This window comes from Vombatus ursinus, unplaced genomic scaffold, assembly GCF_900497805.2.
Source record: "Vombatus ursinus unplaced genomic scaffold, bare-nosed wombat genome assembly UNPS02014817.1, whole genome shotgun sequence".
Taxonomy (NCBI): Eukaryota; Metazoa; Chordata; class Mammalia; order Diprotodontia; family Vombatidae; genus Vombatus; species Vombatus ursinus.
In genome coordinates this window covers 888,135-905,133 of record NW_020954595.1, presented here as the reverse complement: position 1 = coordinate 905,133, position 16,999 = coordinate 888,135, and the positions used below count along the sequence as shown (strand labels likewise).

General features: G+C 54.7%; 1 protein-coding gene across 2 annotated transcripts in view; it reads right to left on the bottom strand.

The window, feature by feature from the left end:
• Window positions 1–6,158: 6,158 nt before the first annotated feature.
• TTC21A (tetratricopeptide repeat domain 21A) overlaps window positions 6,159–16,999 on the bottom strand; it is a 47,120-nt gene continuing 36,279 nt past the window's right edge. Inside the window, exons 21-29 of one of the 2 annotated variants that reach the window (XM_027835908.1) lie at window positions 16,377–16,487; window positions 15,477–15,558; window positions 12,882–13,032; window positions 11,527–11,688; window positions 11,150–11,345; window positions 9,958–10,182; window positions 9,177–9,297; window positions 8,096–8,163; window positions 6,159–8,003 (exon numbers count right to left, since the gene is read on the bottom strand). In XM_027835908.1, the coding sequence (XP_027691709.1) occupies window positions 7,926–8,003; window positions 8,096–8,163; window positions 9,177–9,297; window positions 9,958–10,182; window positions 11,150–11,345; window positions 11,527–11,688; window positions 12,882–13,032; window positions 15,477–15,558; window positions 16,377–16,487 (1,194 nt within the window). In that variant the 3' untranslated portion in view covers window positions 6,159–7,925. The remainder of the gene's footprint in view (window positions 8,004–8,095; window positions 8,164–9,176; window positions 9,298–9,957; window positions 10,183–11,149; window positions 11,346–11,526; window positions 11,689–12,881; window positions 13,033–15,476; window positions 15,559–16,376; window positions 16,488–16,999) is intronic. The other variant, XM_027835909.1, reaches the window with a different exon arrangement.

Here is a 16,999-nt window from a genome sequence, read left to right as displayed (position 1 = left end):
CAGACATCTTGGGGGCCCAGGGCACACAGTGAGGGCTGGACTTGGAGGGAAACGGCCTCTGTCAGCCTCAGCTTCCCTGGCTGCATCATGAGGATCACAGGACAGAATAGGAGGACTAAGCCGGCTCTGTAGCAGGCCATGTACTAAGCTCTTCACAAGAATCTCCTTGGATCCTCACCTTGACCATTATCCCCATTTTACAGTTGAGAAAACTGAGGTAGAGGTTAAGTGACTGACCCAGGGTCAGACAGTGTGTGAGGCTGGATTTGAACTCGAGTGTTCCTGAGAGCAGGCCCAGCTCTGTGCTCATAAAGCGCTTTGCAAACTTCAAGCGCAATATAAATGCTAGCTAGCCATCATCTCTCTTTGGCGAATTCACCCAGGAAGGTGGCCGGCCAGGGAGTCTCAGACCTCTTCCTTCCAGATTACAAAGCCTCTGCCTGCCTCGGCAGCTTCTGATGGGACTCAGCTTCTTAGGCCTTGGGGAAATGCTGGCCCCACACATGTTGATCAAGGGTCCCGATAATTCCTCTGGTATTTTGGCTCACCTGTTTTCTGGGCCATAATGCCTTAGTGTTATTTGTTTTGTTTTGTTTTGTTTTGTTTTGTTTTTGAGCAATCAGGGTTAAGTGACTTGCTCAGAGTCACATGGCTAATAAGTGTCAGGTGTCTGAGGTCACATTTGAACTCTGGTCCTCCTGACTCCTGAGCCAGCTTTAATGCCTTGTTAAGAAAAACTCTTGGACATCTCCTTTCCTTGTCCGTTGAAGTTCAATTAAACAAACACTACCATGTTCTGCGCAGCAGTGGCCCTGTTACGCGGTAGATGGGGCAATCCTGCCCCTTTGCCTGTGTTCCCCAAGGCCTCTAGCCTCACCGTCCTGTGCCTGGCCCAGCACCTTGCCCTGCCCCCTGGGAGCTCCTGCCCAGTCAGGCCGTAGGAAGCCCTGCCTGGGCTTGGCCCGTGCAACCTTGGGGTGTGAAGTCAGGCACACCCTGGGGGGCACTTTCTTCCCCGAACAGCCTCAGAAGGGCTCAGGAAATGCTCTCCCTTTCCAGTGTCCAATCTCTGGACCTCTTCTCACCGTCCTTCCTCCCACCCAACTGCCTAGGCTCCCTCAAAGCACTACAAGTCTCTCCCTAGCCACGATGACCCACCTACTCCAGGGCACCAGTCCATTCCCATGTAATGATAGCCATCCTTTTATATTGCACTTTAAGGTTTACAAAGTGATGTGCAAGTGATCGCTCTTGGCAGGAACATTTCACTGAGGAGGAAAGCACAGAGAGGTTAAGCCACTTGTCCAGGGTCACACAGCTAGAAAGAGGCTGAGCTACACCCCCAGCCGCCCATAGCCCCTGCTCCTGCCTTCATTTCTTCCAGGTCCCAGCTGACATCAGCCCCGAGGTCACTTCCTGCTACTGGTCACCTGGCAGAGGGGAGAGGATCTTCTTTATAGCCCTGAAGCGTCTTCCACATCGGATCCTGGGGACCAGACCCGAGCAGGGGCTGTCTCTGTGGAGTACTGCTTCCCTCTGGTGGCGAACCCAGATAATGACAAGTGAATTCTGCCCATGGGGCTGATGAGACACACTCTTAGGATCTTAGGTGACACAGAACTGGAAAGAATTGAATCCAGCTCCCTTGTTTTACAGATAGGGAAACTGAGGCCTGGAGAGGTTGTCAAGTCACATCAACAAGCATCTGTTAAGCACTCACTACATGCCAAGCTCTGTGTTAAGGGCCAGGGATACAAATACTAAAAGAAGGGGGAAAAAAAAAAAGACAGGTCCTGCTCTCAAGGAGCTTACATTCTATTGGAGGAATACATTAAAGGGAGCAGAAGATAGGTTGGGGGTGGGGAAGGCAACCAAAAACATCAGAGTCAAAAGTGGAGATGGAAGGGAAATGACAGGTGGCCAGAAGGCTCGGGGTGGGGGGGGGAGCTCGCCAATGGGAGAAGGGAGCGGGAGAGGTAACCCAGAATGGGACAGCAGCTGAGGAATGGAGTACAAGTCTGGAGGGTCTGGGAGAGAAATGAAGGTCACGGATTCCTATCCTGGAATCCACCAGCCCCTTGAACTTGGATGGGAAACAGTTCTGTCTTTACTTTTGCTACTCTGGTTTCCTTTGCAAATCCTTTGCATTTAAAAACATCATTCTGAGAAGGGGTCCATTGGTTTCACCAGACTGCTGCCTAAGGGGTCTCTGACATCAAAAAGATTCAGAAGTCCTGTAGCAGATAGTAAGATGTTACAGCTGAGAAGGTAGTCCAACACTTTTGTATTTTAAAATTAAATTTTATTTTTTTCAATTAACAAGCATTTAGTTTCTCATTTGTTCTGAAGAAAAAAAAGGAAAAGGAAATCCTTCGTGACAAAGATGCATACTGGAGCAAAGTAAATTCACTGGCCCTCAATGTAGGCCTCATTCTGTGCCCTAAGTCTCCCACCTCCCTTTTAGGAGGTGGGCAGCAGGCTTTAACTCAGTCTTCTGGACTAATGATTGGCCATCTCATTGACCAGAATTCTGAAGACTTCCAAAGTTGTTCCGGGAGGCATGGGATGGAGTGGCCCCTGAGGTCTCTTCTAACTCTGGCAGACTGTGATTCTGGACCACACCTGAACCCTAATTTAAGTATTCATTATCACTGGGACCTTTGAGAGCAAGTCTCTTCTCCCTTCTCTGCGTCTCAGTTTTCTCATCTATAAAATGGCAGTATTGGAACATTGTAAAAATAAACAACTTGGGAAGACTTAAGAATTCTGATCGATGCAAGACCAACCAGTCGATGCAATGACAGGGTGGTAGCAGATTCAGGGCATGGAATGAGGCTAAAGGTATGCCCGCCTATTATTGTGCTCAGGAAGTTCTGAAGGTCAGACACACAGACGTGTTTCGCCTCTCCCCCGCCATGCCCATGCTTTTAGCACCAAGCTAGCGGGCTTCCTGCTTCCTGGGTCTGTAGGGCTGTGCAGACAAATTTGTAAGGTGCTTTGCAAAGCTTGAAGTGCTATATAAATGCTATTAATAGATCTTGCTAACTGTTATAAGCTGGACCCTGGTAGACAGCAGAGGAGAGTGGCCTGAACAGACCACGACCTGGAAACAATGTAGCGACTGGCACTCACCACAGACCCAACAAGAGTGAAGGAGGACTTCGGGTTACACTGGCTGTAAGTGAGTTAACCTCGTGCAAATGACGATTAGAATCTTGCCTCTGGTGTGTGAGCAAATGTAGTTTTTGTTTTTGTCTTTGATTTGCTTTGTTTTCATTAAGTAAATGAATTTTCTGGTTCTCTCTCCCTCGCAGTCAGCCCGGTTGGGAGAGGAAATGGACTTCCACTTGAGAGCTTGGGTTTGCCTTGTGGGTTCTGGCTGGAAAGTGTTTGAGATATCACATTTGACCATACAAGTGGCTAATGTCATCCTGATTCTGCCGGGCTTTTACTAGTACAATTAAGCTGTTTGGCTGTGACCTTGAGGTTGATGACAAGCTAGCTGAACCTGAGATAGGTGTGGCTAGACACTGAAGTGACAAGTCGTGATTGACAGGTACTCCTGGATGAAAACTCTGGGACGCAGCAGTGAGGGATGGGGGTGGGGTGTTGTGCCCGGACATCTCTGGCCTTCTGTTGACTTAGGAGAACCATATATTAACATCATCTAGGTTCTATTGTATTTTCTTTATCTGGTCAATTACTTCCCAATTACATTTTAATCTGATTCTCCTTTTGGGCTGCAGTGGGACGAGGGCAGGTAGGCGAAAGCAGGTCCCTTTTCAGGGACCACACAGGGCCCATGACATAAGTGCTATGGAATTATTTTAATTTGAAAAGAGAAATGTGAGGAAGTTGCCCAAATACTTCACCAGACAGCCTAGATTTGGACTAGAAATAAGATGGATTTATCTTCCAGAAGGTTACAGGTAGAACGGCTGGTTCAGCCCACCCCCACACCCCAAATGGCTACTTTCAAACGGAGACCGCCTGGCTCCTGGAGGGCCACTGCAGAAGCGCATGTTAGCTAGGAGTGCTCAGTGGTGTGGGCCCCAGCCCTTCTGGAACTCTGCCCTAGGCCTTCCTTGGGATTCGCGATGGCGGTCCTCAGCCCATCATGTTTTCTCTTCCTTTATCTTGAAAGTCTCTCGGGCTCCCAAAGAAGCCCCACTCATCAGAAGTTGTCCTCTGCAGGCGGCAGCCACCGGGACTTAATTGGGGAACGTCCATCCCATGCCCCAGCCGGTTTCCTGTTTGGGCCCACGCGTCCCCGGCACACATACTCTCCCTTATGTGTACCTAGTTCATATCCTGCAGCCAAAGGAAGGCATTTCTCACCATGGAATTTCAGACAGTGGGGCCCTTGGGCTTCCTAAATATCCTTTTGGGGATGGTCTGCTCCACCCGTGTAGAAGGCCAGCCATGCCCTGGAGCACAAAGGGCCTATCTGTAAGGAAGCTTTGAGGGCCGAAGCAGGCCCCAAGAAGCAGCCCCCAGCTGCCCTCCCTCCTTTCAGAGGTGAGGAGGGCTAGTGATCGGCACATCAGGCCTGGCTCCAGCATTCTCCGCTGGCCTTACAGCCCAAGGCCCTCTCTGTTACACTACTTGACAGGTTCCTACAAGATCCCAGAGCCCACCTTTCTCCCTTTCCAAGCTAGCTAGGCCAAGTGCTCTGGGCTGATGCCCTCTCTAGCGGGATGACTTTATCCAGACCCGTGGCTCGCCACAGCCCCGGCAGTCACCACGATCCAGGGCCCTGGTGCTCGAAGCGCTGCTGGAGCCTGGCTTGGGGGCACTTGGAAGCCGTTTGGAGATGTGGCTGCCTTCAACGCCTGTGGAGGCTTGCCGGCCTCTGAGGCCCCTGCTGAGGACTTCAGAAGACTAGCAAATCAGGACTTCTCAAGGACACAGTCAAGTAAACCCTGGACTGCACATGATTTGGGACCTGCTTCTTCTTGCTGACAGAGGAAAAAACGACCTCCCCCTCAGGTTGGCACTGATAATGTTTCATCATGGGCAGTGTGGGAACAGTCCTGGCCCGGGAGCCAGGAGAGATAGGAGTTTGAATCTTGCCTCTAGCATTTGCTGCAGTGAGACCAGGAGAGTCCTTTCTTGCATCTGGAAGATGGGGACAGTAATCCTCCCGCCATCTTCCTCACAACAGCAGAAGCTATAGAAGGAGCTACAGAAACCCAAGTGATTGTTATTGAAGAACAACACGGCGGGAATCAGGGAGCTCTAGGTAAAACAAAAATACAGATGGGAAATTCAGAAGTCAGGCTTCTGGTCATAAAGTGTTCCTCAAAACCGTGTGGCGAAGCAGGTCCTTGGAAAGCTAATGAGTCGCTTTTTCCTGGGAAGGTGGCTATTGACGGGTGGAGCGGGGGGTGGAGGGGGTATGGCCAGGCCTGGCCAAGGGCTAGGCATCTGATGACCTATAGCCAGGCCCAACAGCGCGGCGGAAACCCCCGAATTGGTCTCAGAGGGGCCTCAATCTAAGGAACGAAGAAACCTTAGGAGCATCAACTCTGACTGCCTATTTTACAGATGGGGAAGCTGAGTCCCAGGAGGTGTCCTGAGTCATGCAGGTAAAAAGATCAGTGGCAGGATGTGGGTTCCCTGAATCTGGAGCCAGGCTTTGTCCCCTGTACCACGCTCCTTTTGAATGATTAAGCTCTGCCCTGTGTCACAGCATGTTAGACCTTGTAGGGACCTTGAAGCCCACGTATTCCATAGAAGGAAGACATATTCCTTCTATGGAATATGTAGATAGGGTTAGATAAGGTAATGAGGTAAGATTTGACAAAGAAACAGGCTCAGAGAGAGCTTGCCTGTGAATGAGAAGCAGATACACAAATAGCACGTGGACAGCCTGGCTCCCTGGCCACTGATCTCTCCACCACAGCAGGAAATCTCTCTTTCAAATGCTCTAAACATGGTCCCTGTACATGAGGGGCCCCTAAAGTACAGCCCCATCAAGTGATGCCTTCATCACATCCTCGTCACATCCTAAACGTGACAGGCATATCACGTACACATCGTGTACACACATCATCCTAAATGTGACCCCAAATCAAGACTGCCACAATAAATGTTAATTAACACCCCATGATAAACACTAATTACACATATAATTCACAATCGTTTTATTTGTCTTCTCAGTCTTTAGAAGTCATTTGAACGGAAGGTTTAATGGTCCCACTTTCTGTTTAGGGAAGTCTGACCTGCTTAAGTGACTTTGCAAAGATTACACATCTGGCTAGCCGCAGAGGCAGGACTGATCCCGTGCCCTGACCGCCAATCCAGGGTCCTGTCCACTACCCTGCCCTAGCTTCCTTAGCAGCATCCTATCACACACACACACACCCCACACGTTGGTGAGAGAAGGTGACCAGGACAGTGGGCACGCAGCACATGCGAACAGCTCATGGCTGGGGGAGTCTCCCTTCTCCCTATGGCCAACAGAAGCGCCAAGCTCATTCCGAGGGCCAATATATATGTATTTATATAAATATATATATAAAACATAATATATAATGTGTGTGTGTGTGTGTAAGGTTTGGAGAAGAGAGTCTCAATGCTGTCCTTTGGTTTAATCTCCCCGACTTCCCTAGCCCCAGCCCCCAACAACATTCCGGCAGAGAAGGTCAGGGCCAGGGTAGGGAGAGGACCGGCAGCCACATGTCCAAGCCCAGCCTTCCTTCAGTGCAGGCCACAGCCCATGAGGCTTTCCTGCAACAACACTGCCCCTTTCAGCCTTGGCCTGTGCAGACCTCCAGGGGCCAGAAGCCCCCTGCCAGCCTCTGTGCTTCTGGACAGCTCTGACTGCCTTGACACGCAGCCAGCACTCACTTCCTTCTTTACAACCCTTCCCCCATCCTTGTGGCTCTGCCCTCTGGGGCCCTCTCCCAACCAACCACCCCTGGCACACTTGGAGACAGCTCTGGCGTTTCCCCATCCGCCTGGCCCTGCAAACCCCTTTTCTTTCAGCTGAGTTTCGGTCCTCAGATCATGCTGGTTGAGTTGATCTGAGGTGAACAGCCCACTGGAATCATTTTTCTCCCTCCTTCATTGTTAGGAAGGAGTGGATGAGAGGCCCAATGCTCAAGAAGGTGGCACAGGTATTGACTGGACGGGGGACACATTAGACCAGGGGCTGCTTAGATTTCACTTTCTCTGTTACATTTCCAGACATCTCACGCTCAGAGCACATTCTGGACATCATAGATAAAGTATTTTGACAGAGGTCCTGAGTGTGAATCCCAGCTCTCTGATTTGCTCCCTGAGTGACCTTGGACAAATCACTTAAACCTCTCTGGCCTTTGGTTTCCTCAAATGAAAAAGGAGAGTGTTGGACCAGATGACCAGATAAAGATAACATCTATGACCCTGTGACCACATTACAGATTAAATGCAAGACATGACATGAAACTTTGAATTTTTGAATCCTAGAGTGTGAGGAGACCTTAGGGGATTATCTAGTCCAATATCTCCTCCTCTCCTTTTTTTCTTCCTATAGATGGGTAAACTGAGGCCCATAGAGAGAAAGGGACCTAAAGCTTCAGGTCAGAGAGTCAGGTCTCTCTACTCTTAATCCTGTCATTTCCAAAATAAAAGGTTTAGATCTCCTAGTGACCATTTTTTTTCACCTAGTGGAAAATATACCCGTTATTTTGCTATTAAAAAAACAAAACAAAACAAAACAACAAAACCAACTAGGTACAGAGTGCAGAACGAGAAAGATCATGTGGTCCTTGAAATTTAAAATTCTAATGGTGCAGGTGCTCCCAGAGCAGCCTTGACGAGGGGAAGGTCCTGTCTTTCTCCTTCCAACAAGGTCCCTGTATACCCCAGCCCCCACCTTCCTCTAGGCTGGGCCCTGTCCAGCAGATCCTACTGGTCCTCAGTGCCCAGCCCGGCTCCAGCTAGGGCCGCAAGGACCCCTGGGCCTTCTCCAGAATGTCTTCTCTGATCTTCGGGTAGTTGGGGTGCTCCTTCAGTACCTGGGGACCAAGGGAGGGGAAGCCACCATCAGTAGGGGTTCGCCCACTGGGCCAAAGGCAGGAATTGGTCTTAGGTCAAAGAGGTAGCTTACACTGTGGCAAACCTCGATGGCTTCTACAAATCTTTTGTCTTTCAGGTAGTTGAAAGCAAGTCTGAAACCTGTAGAAGAAAGTGCAAGTGACTGCCTACCATTGCTGCTCACCAGGAACTGTCCACAGTCTCCACCAGCCCCCCTTACAAGCTTTGTGTGGCTCCTGGAGGTCTCAGGCTGGCAGGGCCCAGCCCAGCCCAGCGCAGCCAGGCCCAGCCCAGCCCATGCAGGCCCAGCCAGCACCAGCCAGGCCCAGCTCAGCCAGGCCCAGCTCAGCCAGGCCCAGCCCTGCCCAGCCCCGCCCAGCCCCGCCCAGCGCAGCCAGGCCCAGCCAGCTCCAGCCAGGCCCAGCCGCGCCCAGCCCCGCCCAGCCCTGCCCATGCAGGCCCAGACAGATCCAGCCAGGCCCAGCTCAGCCCAGCCAGCTCCAGCCAGCTCCAGCCAGGCCCAGCCCTGCCCAGCCCAGCGCAGCCAGGCCCAGCGCAGCCAGGCCCAGCCCAGCCCATGCAGGCCCAGCCAGCTCCAGCCAGGCCCAGCCCAGCCCAGCTGAGCCCCGCCCCGCCCAGTGCAGCCAGGCCCAGCGCAGCCAGGCCCAGCCCAGCCCATGCAGGCCCAGCCAGCTCCAGCCAGGCCCAGCCCAGCCCAGCCCCGCCCAGCGCAGGGCAGCCAGGCCCAGCCCAGCCCATGCAGGCCCAGCCAGCTCCAGCCAGGCCCAGCCCAGCCCAGCTGAGCCCCGCCCCGCCCAGTGCAGCCAGGCCCAGCGCAGCCAGGCCCAGCCCAGCCCATGCAGGCCCAGCCAGCTCCAGCCAGGCCCAGCCCAGCCCAGCCCCGCCCAGCGCAGGGCAGCCAGGCCCAGCCCAGCCCATGCAGGCCCAGCCAGCTCCAGCCAGGCCCAGCCCAGCCCAGCCCCGCCCAGCGCAGGGCAGCCAGGCCCAGCCCAGCCCATGCAGGCCCAGCCAGCTCCAGCCAGGCTCCTTTGATGGTGGAGAAAGCCAATGGCTGCTCAGACTCCTCAGACAAGTGGGGGGGCGGTTCTCTCAGCCCAAGCCCCCGTCCCACAGCGCCTGGGCTGGCGGCTCACCGATGGAAGGGTTGGCTCGGTTGCTATACTTCCACGCCAGCTCATAGTTACTCGCTGCGTCCTTGTAGGCCTGCTCCTTCTCCATGATGAAGCCCATGTACTCATAGGCTTTACAACATGACTGCAAAGACAGCACCTGTTACAGCCATGAGGCTGGGCCTGCACAGGAGGGTCTGCAGGGAAGGAGTGACCTTGACCCCAGAAGCCTGGGTTGGTCCAGGAACAGGGAGAGGCCTCAGAGAAGGTCTAGTCTAAGCTCTTCATTTGGCAGAGGCAGAAACCACGGGCAGTGAGCTCCTGGCTGGGCCTGGAACCCGGGCTTCCTCACCCTTGTGCTCTCCCGGGAGGCTCCTTGTTCTGACCCTAACCAGCCACAGGGCCTTGGGTAAGTCACACTTTCCTTTTGGTTTCCAGTTTCCTCATCTGTGAGGTGATGCCTGACCCTCTCTGCAGGCATGTAATTTGGATCAGTGGGAGAGGAGATGGGAGCACACATGGACAGTGCTCAGAAATCTCCTAGGCAAGAAAGAGCCCCCTGGGACTGCCTCGCACCCCCACTTTAAAAGCAGGCAGTATGTTGTCATGAATGGGGAGCTAACCTTGGAGACAGGAAGGCCTGGGTTCTAGGCCCTTCTCTGACCAGGACTGGCTGAGTGACCCTGGGTACATCACTAGGCCTTGTCAGGGCTCTAAGCGGCTCTGGTAGAGGGGGTGAGATCCCAGGCGGGGAGCTGAAGGCCTGTCCCTCTCCTCAGCCTCATGCAGGAGGGGCCCAGCCTACCTTGTTGTACTGAACACAGCGGCGAAGGAGTTCAGAGGCCATGTCAAACTTGCCGCTTTGGCAGTATATGTCGGCCAGGAGAACCCAGCTCTTCTCCAGGTCTTCTGCATCGGCCAGGGCCCAGGGAGCCTTGGCCAGCCTTTTGAGCTGAGTGCGGGCCTTGGGGACCTGCTTCAGGATCGTGTAGGCCTGGGCCATCGCCAGGAGGGCTGAGACACTTTCTTTCTGGGGAAAAAAACCCAGCCCCCAAGGGCCCGATGCCACCCCATCCAGAGGCTCCAGGGGCCCTGAGAGTCTGGGGCCCAGGGACACACCACGTGGATTTCTTTGCCTCACAGGGGAGGGCAAAGCTGCCCAATGCCCACTGTCACTCCTAGCCTCGGGGTTGTCAGTTGAGACCTTCCAAGGACCCTGGACGAATCAGGTTGGGGCTGCCAAGACTGTCCTCACTGCTCCGCCCTGGGCAGCAGCCCCTCCTACGAACCTTCCCCTCAGAATGGAACCCCCCGACCCAGCACGCCACGGCTGTGCTCTGAGTAACTCCAGGCCATCCTTCAGAGCCCAGGCAGCTAACCCTCTGTGCCCAAAAGATTGGGACTCTCTGACTACGGGAGGTCAGGTGGGCAGACACCTCCCGTACCAGCTGAGGGCCAGCTTCTCCCCCAGCTGGGCCCAGGAGCATCGGCACTCCCTTCTAATCTCTGGGCAGAATAGACCCACCAAACAGTTCAGAGAGACCTATGCTCACAGACAGCAGCACCCGCACACACATGTGCACACGCACACACATGCACATGCATGCATATGCGCATGTACAAACACACACACACACACACACACACACACACACACACACACACACACACCCCTCGTGCACATGCACACATCCAGAGGACTGCTGTTCCCTATGTCTAGTGGTCCTTTAGTGACCTTCAGCAGCAGACAGCACAGGACATTAGCTGCTTCTGGGATGGAGGGCAGACGCTTCCAGGGAAGAGGAAGACCGAGTGAGGACAGGCTTGGCAGCCCCAACCTGACACCGTGGAGGGTCTCCCAGGGGCCCCGCCTCTAGAAGACCCGGGGATGCCGAGGTGCAGCGGTCCCTGCGGCTCCTCCCTTTGCAGGCGGATGTGACCAGGCTGGGGCACAGGCGGAGTCTGTGATCCCAGGCCCTGGAGGGGCAGGCGCTTACTTCCATCTGGGCCATCTCAATGAAGGCCCCGAGGGCCGTCTCCACGTTGGACTTCTCCTTGGTGGCCAGAAGGCAGTAGCTCTGCAGCATCTTCAGCTGGTCCTGCCCCTCTTTGTTGTGAGGGTAGAACTCCCGTAAGAGCTTCTCCGCAGTGCGTACCCCAAGCTGCTCAGACTCCTTCTTCTCGGTGGAGCTGCTGGGAAGGGAGAAGCAACGGTGCCCACAGGCCGTGTTACAGGGCTGCCCTTGTGTGCCCAGAGAGGGCCCTGCCCTGGGGCTGGGGTCCAGCTGGGTCTGCCCCTAGTGGAGCCAGCTGGCTTGGGCCCAATGACTCCCCTCCTGGGCTGGGGCCGAGGGGCTGCTGGCCAAAGGGTCACCTGTTCTCCATGGCGAGCGTCTCCAGCGCCTCTCCCCCCATGATCTCATTGTCCGGGTTGAGGCAGATCTGCACCATGTTATAGGTGGCCCTCTGGCCCCACTCATTGTCCTTGCGGGCCTTGTTGAGGTACTTGAGGGCTTCGTTGGGCTGTCCGACATGCCTGGGGGAGGGGGCAGGAGCAAGGGGCGCTGACTGGCAATGCCAGACCATTGCCAAGCAAATCTTAATGACCCAGTGTTTCCCTGGATGCTGGTCAGCATACCCCGTGGTGCTACGGTCATTATTATTATTTACCTATGGACTGCTCTGGCAAGTCTGAGCCCTTCACTGGACAAACACATTCCGCTTACATGCTGGATTTCTTCCCCTAGGCTGCATGTCCCAGCCTCAGTTTCCCCATCTGGAAACCTAGACTCAAGTCCTGCCTTCTGACACATCCTAGCTGAGCGACCACGAAATCACTTCTCAGGGCTCTCAGGGATGGCGGTGCCAGCCGGCATTGGTGGAGGGAACTTCTCACTTGGGAGTGCCTTCTTTTGATAAACTCCCAGGTTCTGACCTTACCCCCTATCCCTATTGAGGTAAGAACCCCACAAGGTTGTTCTAAGGAAAGTGCTTTTAAGTTCTGAAGGCAGCCAGATAATGAGCTCCTTCATAGAGCTGGGAGGGACCTCAGCAATCATTCAGTCTGGCCCCTTCCTCTTACAGATGAAGAAACTGAGGCCCAGAGCCACAAGGAGATTTGTCCAAGGTCCCCCAGGCAGCATAGGTGGCCGCTAAGCCGAGACTAGAACTTGGGTCCTATGAGGTCAAGGTGAGCGTCCTTTGTGCTGGGGCCTCTGAAGTGACTGGTTATGGCTCTGGGCATCATGGCCTGTGGTCTTTGCCTCGAGATCGAGGGCCCAGCTCAGTGCCCTGCACAGAGGCTCAGATGGGCTGGACCGAGAAGATGACGGGGACAATGCAGGGCTGGGGCTCTGGCCAGCTCAGGCAAAGGACAAATCACTGAGTGGGGAAAGCCGACCCAGGGAGCATGAGAAGACGGCAAGGGATTATTGGTTTGAAAAGATGCCCAAATGGCCCTGGACTGAAAGCCACTGGTGCACTGTCCCATTCAGGGCTAGTGCCAGGAGAAGGCACGCCTGCTCCCGCCCTAGCCCCCAGCCCCCAGCAGGCTCGTGCTCAGCTGGAGGGAGCAGGAGAAGCAGAGAGAAGGGGCCAGCCTCCAGGCCTTGAGCCTGGCTAGCGGTCTGGGGATGGGGGCTGCAGCCAGCCGGTGCTAGAGAGTGAACAGAGGCTGCCTGGTGACCATCCCCGCCCCCGCCCAGGCCAGAGACCCCGATGGAAACGTACCAACAATAGATGCCTTTGCAATAGTTAAAACCTGGCTCCAGTGGGATCCGACTGGACACTTTCTTGGACAGTTCAAAGAAGGCTGGCGCGTCCTCAAGCTTCCCGCTCCGTCTTAGCAGGTCAATCAGCTTGTTCAACACTGAAAAATTGTCTTAAGAAACAAGAAGGGCAGGGCCACCATGGCCATCAAGGCCTGAGACTCAGCATCCTGGGTCACGGAATGGGGGACTGGGGGCGAGAAGGGGAGACCCAGCTGGGGCAAAGCTCCAGGGCTCGCCTGGGTGAGGGCTGCGTAGTACAGTGGAACCAGGACTGAATCTGGAGTCAGGAGCCCTGGGTTCAAATTCTGCCTCTTACTGCCTAGGAAAATTTGCGCCAGCCACTCGACGAACAGTTTTCCCACGTGTAAAATGAAGGGGTGAACTAGACATCCCTGGGGGTGTGCCCTGGCTCTACATCTTGGTTAACCGCCATTGAGTTGCTTACTATCTCTGGATGGGGGAGGGAGGAAGGCCCCCTCCTGCCCCCAGCTGCACTCTGCATTATAATCACACTGTAAACTCGCCTTCTGTGGGGGAGCTGACTACACTGGTTCAGGTCCTCACTCTCCCTCTACTTCCTGGCCTGGGATGCTCCTTTCAGGGCCCTGCTTCCATTCCCAGGCTCTCTAGCCAAGGGGCCACATGGAGAAGAGCCAAGTGATGGGAAGGCCACTTTCTATCAACTCATTTCTTTCACCTTTCCTGGGTGCTTCTCGGATGGGACGGAGGGAAATCAGAAGGACTCAGGCAGAAGGGAGAGAGCCCTGGGACGAGGGTTGGGAGGTCCCCTTTCCCACTAGCTAGCTGTGGGGCCTTGGGGAAAGTCTGCAACTTCTCTGGGCCTCAGTTTCCCCTGCTGTCACATGAAGGAGTTGGGCTGGGTGGCCTGCCAGCCCTGTCAGCTCTGCCATTTTGTGTCTGTGAACGGGGGTCATTGGGTCTGAAGAAACGAAGACAGCTGTGGTTCAGTGTTTTGAGGCTGGTGACCATCAAGCTGTGCTGCTGCAGCAAGGGCCGTGGGTGAGAGGAGGGGAGGGTCAGAGGACAGGCCTTACTGGCCACTGGCCAGGGAGGAAGGCCTGTCTGCACACCCTGCTGACTTTGGAGACGCTACATGTCCCTGCAGAATGCTGGCCTGGGTTTTTAAGGATTTGTGGGGGACAGGAGAGCTGAGATGGGGGGGTCTTGTAGAGAAACAGACCCCAGATGGCCCTGCGTGGCAGACCCTGCTTCTGATGGCTGATCCTGGCAGGGAGGGGTGGCCAATCCTGCCTGGGGAGGGGTCAAGTCCAGGAAGCAGAGCTGGGGGCACCAGGTCACAGTGAATTCTCTTAGGTGACAGATGGGTCTCCATGAGGCACTGTGTAGGCCCATGGATTGGCCCCCGAGATCACCCAAAGCTCAGTCTCAAGCCCAGGTCCCTCAGCTGAGCTCTAGCCCCATCACCAGGTGCCCAATGGCTCTCTGCACCCAGATGTTGGGTAGAACACGTCTAGAACTGAGCTCATTCTGTCTCCCCCCAAACCTATTCCTCCTGGGATTTCATGAGAGGGATGGGGAGTGGGGCAGGTTAAATTTTGGACACAGTAACTCTGAAGTGTTGATGGGACATTTGGGGGGAGATTCCTCAGAGCTGGCTGGAGATGCCAGATGCATTCAGAAGAGACTGAGGTGGGATCCATGGATCTGACAGTCGTGTGCACAGAAGTAACAATTCCATGAGCTAAAATGCCCTGAACCTCGCTCTAGAGCAGGCAGGTGCTTTTACAGATGAGGAAACTGACACATGAAGCAGTTAAATGACCTGCCAAAGGGCACGTGGCCAGTAGGTTTTAGAGGCTAGACTGGAATCCAGGTCCCTTCTGGTCCCAAGTCCAACGTCCTTTCTGATATACGGGCTGCTTCTCTTGGTGGTCAGCAGAAGCTGGTGGAGGACGCTCGTCCCTCGAACACTTTCAGTGCCAGGGAACTCCCCCCTTCCCAAGGAAGCTGTTAGGAAGCTTTTCCCCAGATGGAGGTGAATGGCCCCTGGGCCTTCCCCGATTCCGTGCCCTCTACAATCACTCAGGCTGTGCCTGACCCCTTCTCACAGGGCAACCCTTTACAGACTGGAGGAGAGCTACCACTTCTCCCCTTCCTCTTGTCTTCTCCAGCGTGAGCACAATGATTTCTTCACCCGGCCTCATACGGCACAGGTTTGAGCCCCCCTCACCATCCTTGGTGCCCTCCTCTGGATGGGCTGTAGTCATTCACGTCTCTTTACCACACTTGGGGCACCCGGAACTAAAGGCTATGATCATCTAGACGAGGGCCTGATACAGGGAGGGGGCTGCTGCTTCCTCCCTGTGGACGCTCAACTCCTGATAATTCGGCCCCAGATCCCACGGGCTTTGGGAGCTTCCTCGATCCCTCGGGAAGGAATTCTAATCCCTGTTTTACAAATGGAAACTGAGGCATATGTCCAGGGGGGTCCAGGCATAGGAGATACCTCCAGGACTGGTGCCCAGGGCCAGGGGAAGAATGGACTGGGGGAAGGAAGGGCCTGGCTCGTTACCTGGGGCCTTTTCAAGAACCTGACGGTACAGATTGATAGCAGCATCATATTTCTGTTTTCTGAACATCAGGTCTGCCATCATCTATGGGAGAATGCAGCTATCTTTCAGCTTTCATTTCAACAGCTGGGAGAGCCCCGTTAGTAATAGAATGTAAGCCCTGAGCACTGCAGAGCTAAGAGGCTGTGCTGGACTGAGGTTCTTTGGGCAGACGTGGCCTCCAGCCGGACGCCTCCACCCCTCCCTGCGGCTGTCCTGTGGCCAGAGCTGGGGATCTCTCCTGCCGCCATGGGGGCCTCCAATGGAGGCCAGACGGAGGCCCTGGGGAGATGGAGGAGCCCCAGAGCAGCTGAAGGACCAGCTCTCTCTCTATCCCCTAACCTCCTCCCTGAGCTAATGCTGAGATCACTGCAGTCAGGGCCGGGTATCCAGGCTCTTTGCCTCCTTCCCTCTCCCTTTGCTCCCTCACCTGAGGCTGGGCAGGGGCAGGGACCAGGACTGGGGGCAGAACTCAGAGCAGCTAGAAATTCAGAAATGCGCCTACTGGTGAAAGGAGAGGCAGAGGAAGCGGGGCTGCCATGAGGCCTTTGGATTTAATTGTCTGTGGATTTAATTGACTCTGAGGTTCCTTAGCTGCCCCGCCCCATCTTAGCTGCCTTGCCCCATCGCTGCATATGCCTCCCAGCTGGAGAGGGTGGGGCTAGAGGGGCCCTCGGGAGCCCCCCAGGTGTCTGTGGAAACAGCATGGACCTGCTACTTGCCTACTGGGTTTCTTCCCCCATGGGATATCCCTTTTAAGAAACACGGGGAAAAAAATAGCCAAGAGATCTTTTGAGTACACCCCCTGCCTCTGCCTGGACGTTGCCTCCGCAGGCTGGAGGGGGAGCCCCGGGAGCCCTTACCACGCAGGCAGTCTCGTGGCTCTGGTCACTCTGCAGAAGGATGGTGCAGTGATGCTCACAGGCATCCAGGTCCCCCTGGATCAGGTACAGCTGAGCTAGCTCCAGCATCACCTGGTGAGACAAGGGCAGTGGCTTGGCGGGGCTCCCTCGCTGACCAGTGCCAGGAGGACGCCTTCACCCGCATTGAGATCGGGGAGGCAAAGGCTCATTGGGTTGGAGATTCTCATCTGTTATTTGGCACAGTGGGGGTGGGGGCAGCTGGAGCTCTTGGGGCCTCAGTTTCCTCAACTGTAAAATGAGAGTGTTAGGCTATACAGCCTCTAAGGTCCCTTCCATTCCCAAATCCGTGATCATAAGATTTAGTCGATGGGTGACCAGATGTTGGTCATTTAAGCCCTCTTAGCCTCTATGTACTCATCTGTAAGATGGGGACAAGAATATTTATACTTTTACAGGGTTGTTTTGATAGAAGTGGGGGAGCCATATGGTTCTTCCTCTCTGGAGACCAACGCCACGCTTCCCCAAGGGGATGGAGGGCTACCCAGACTTTCCTCCAAAGAGCTAGTGTCTGTGTCTCTGCATCTCCCCCTCTCTTCTCTGCTCGCTCTCTCTCTCTTTTTGGT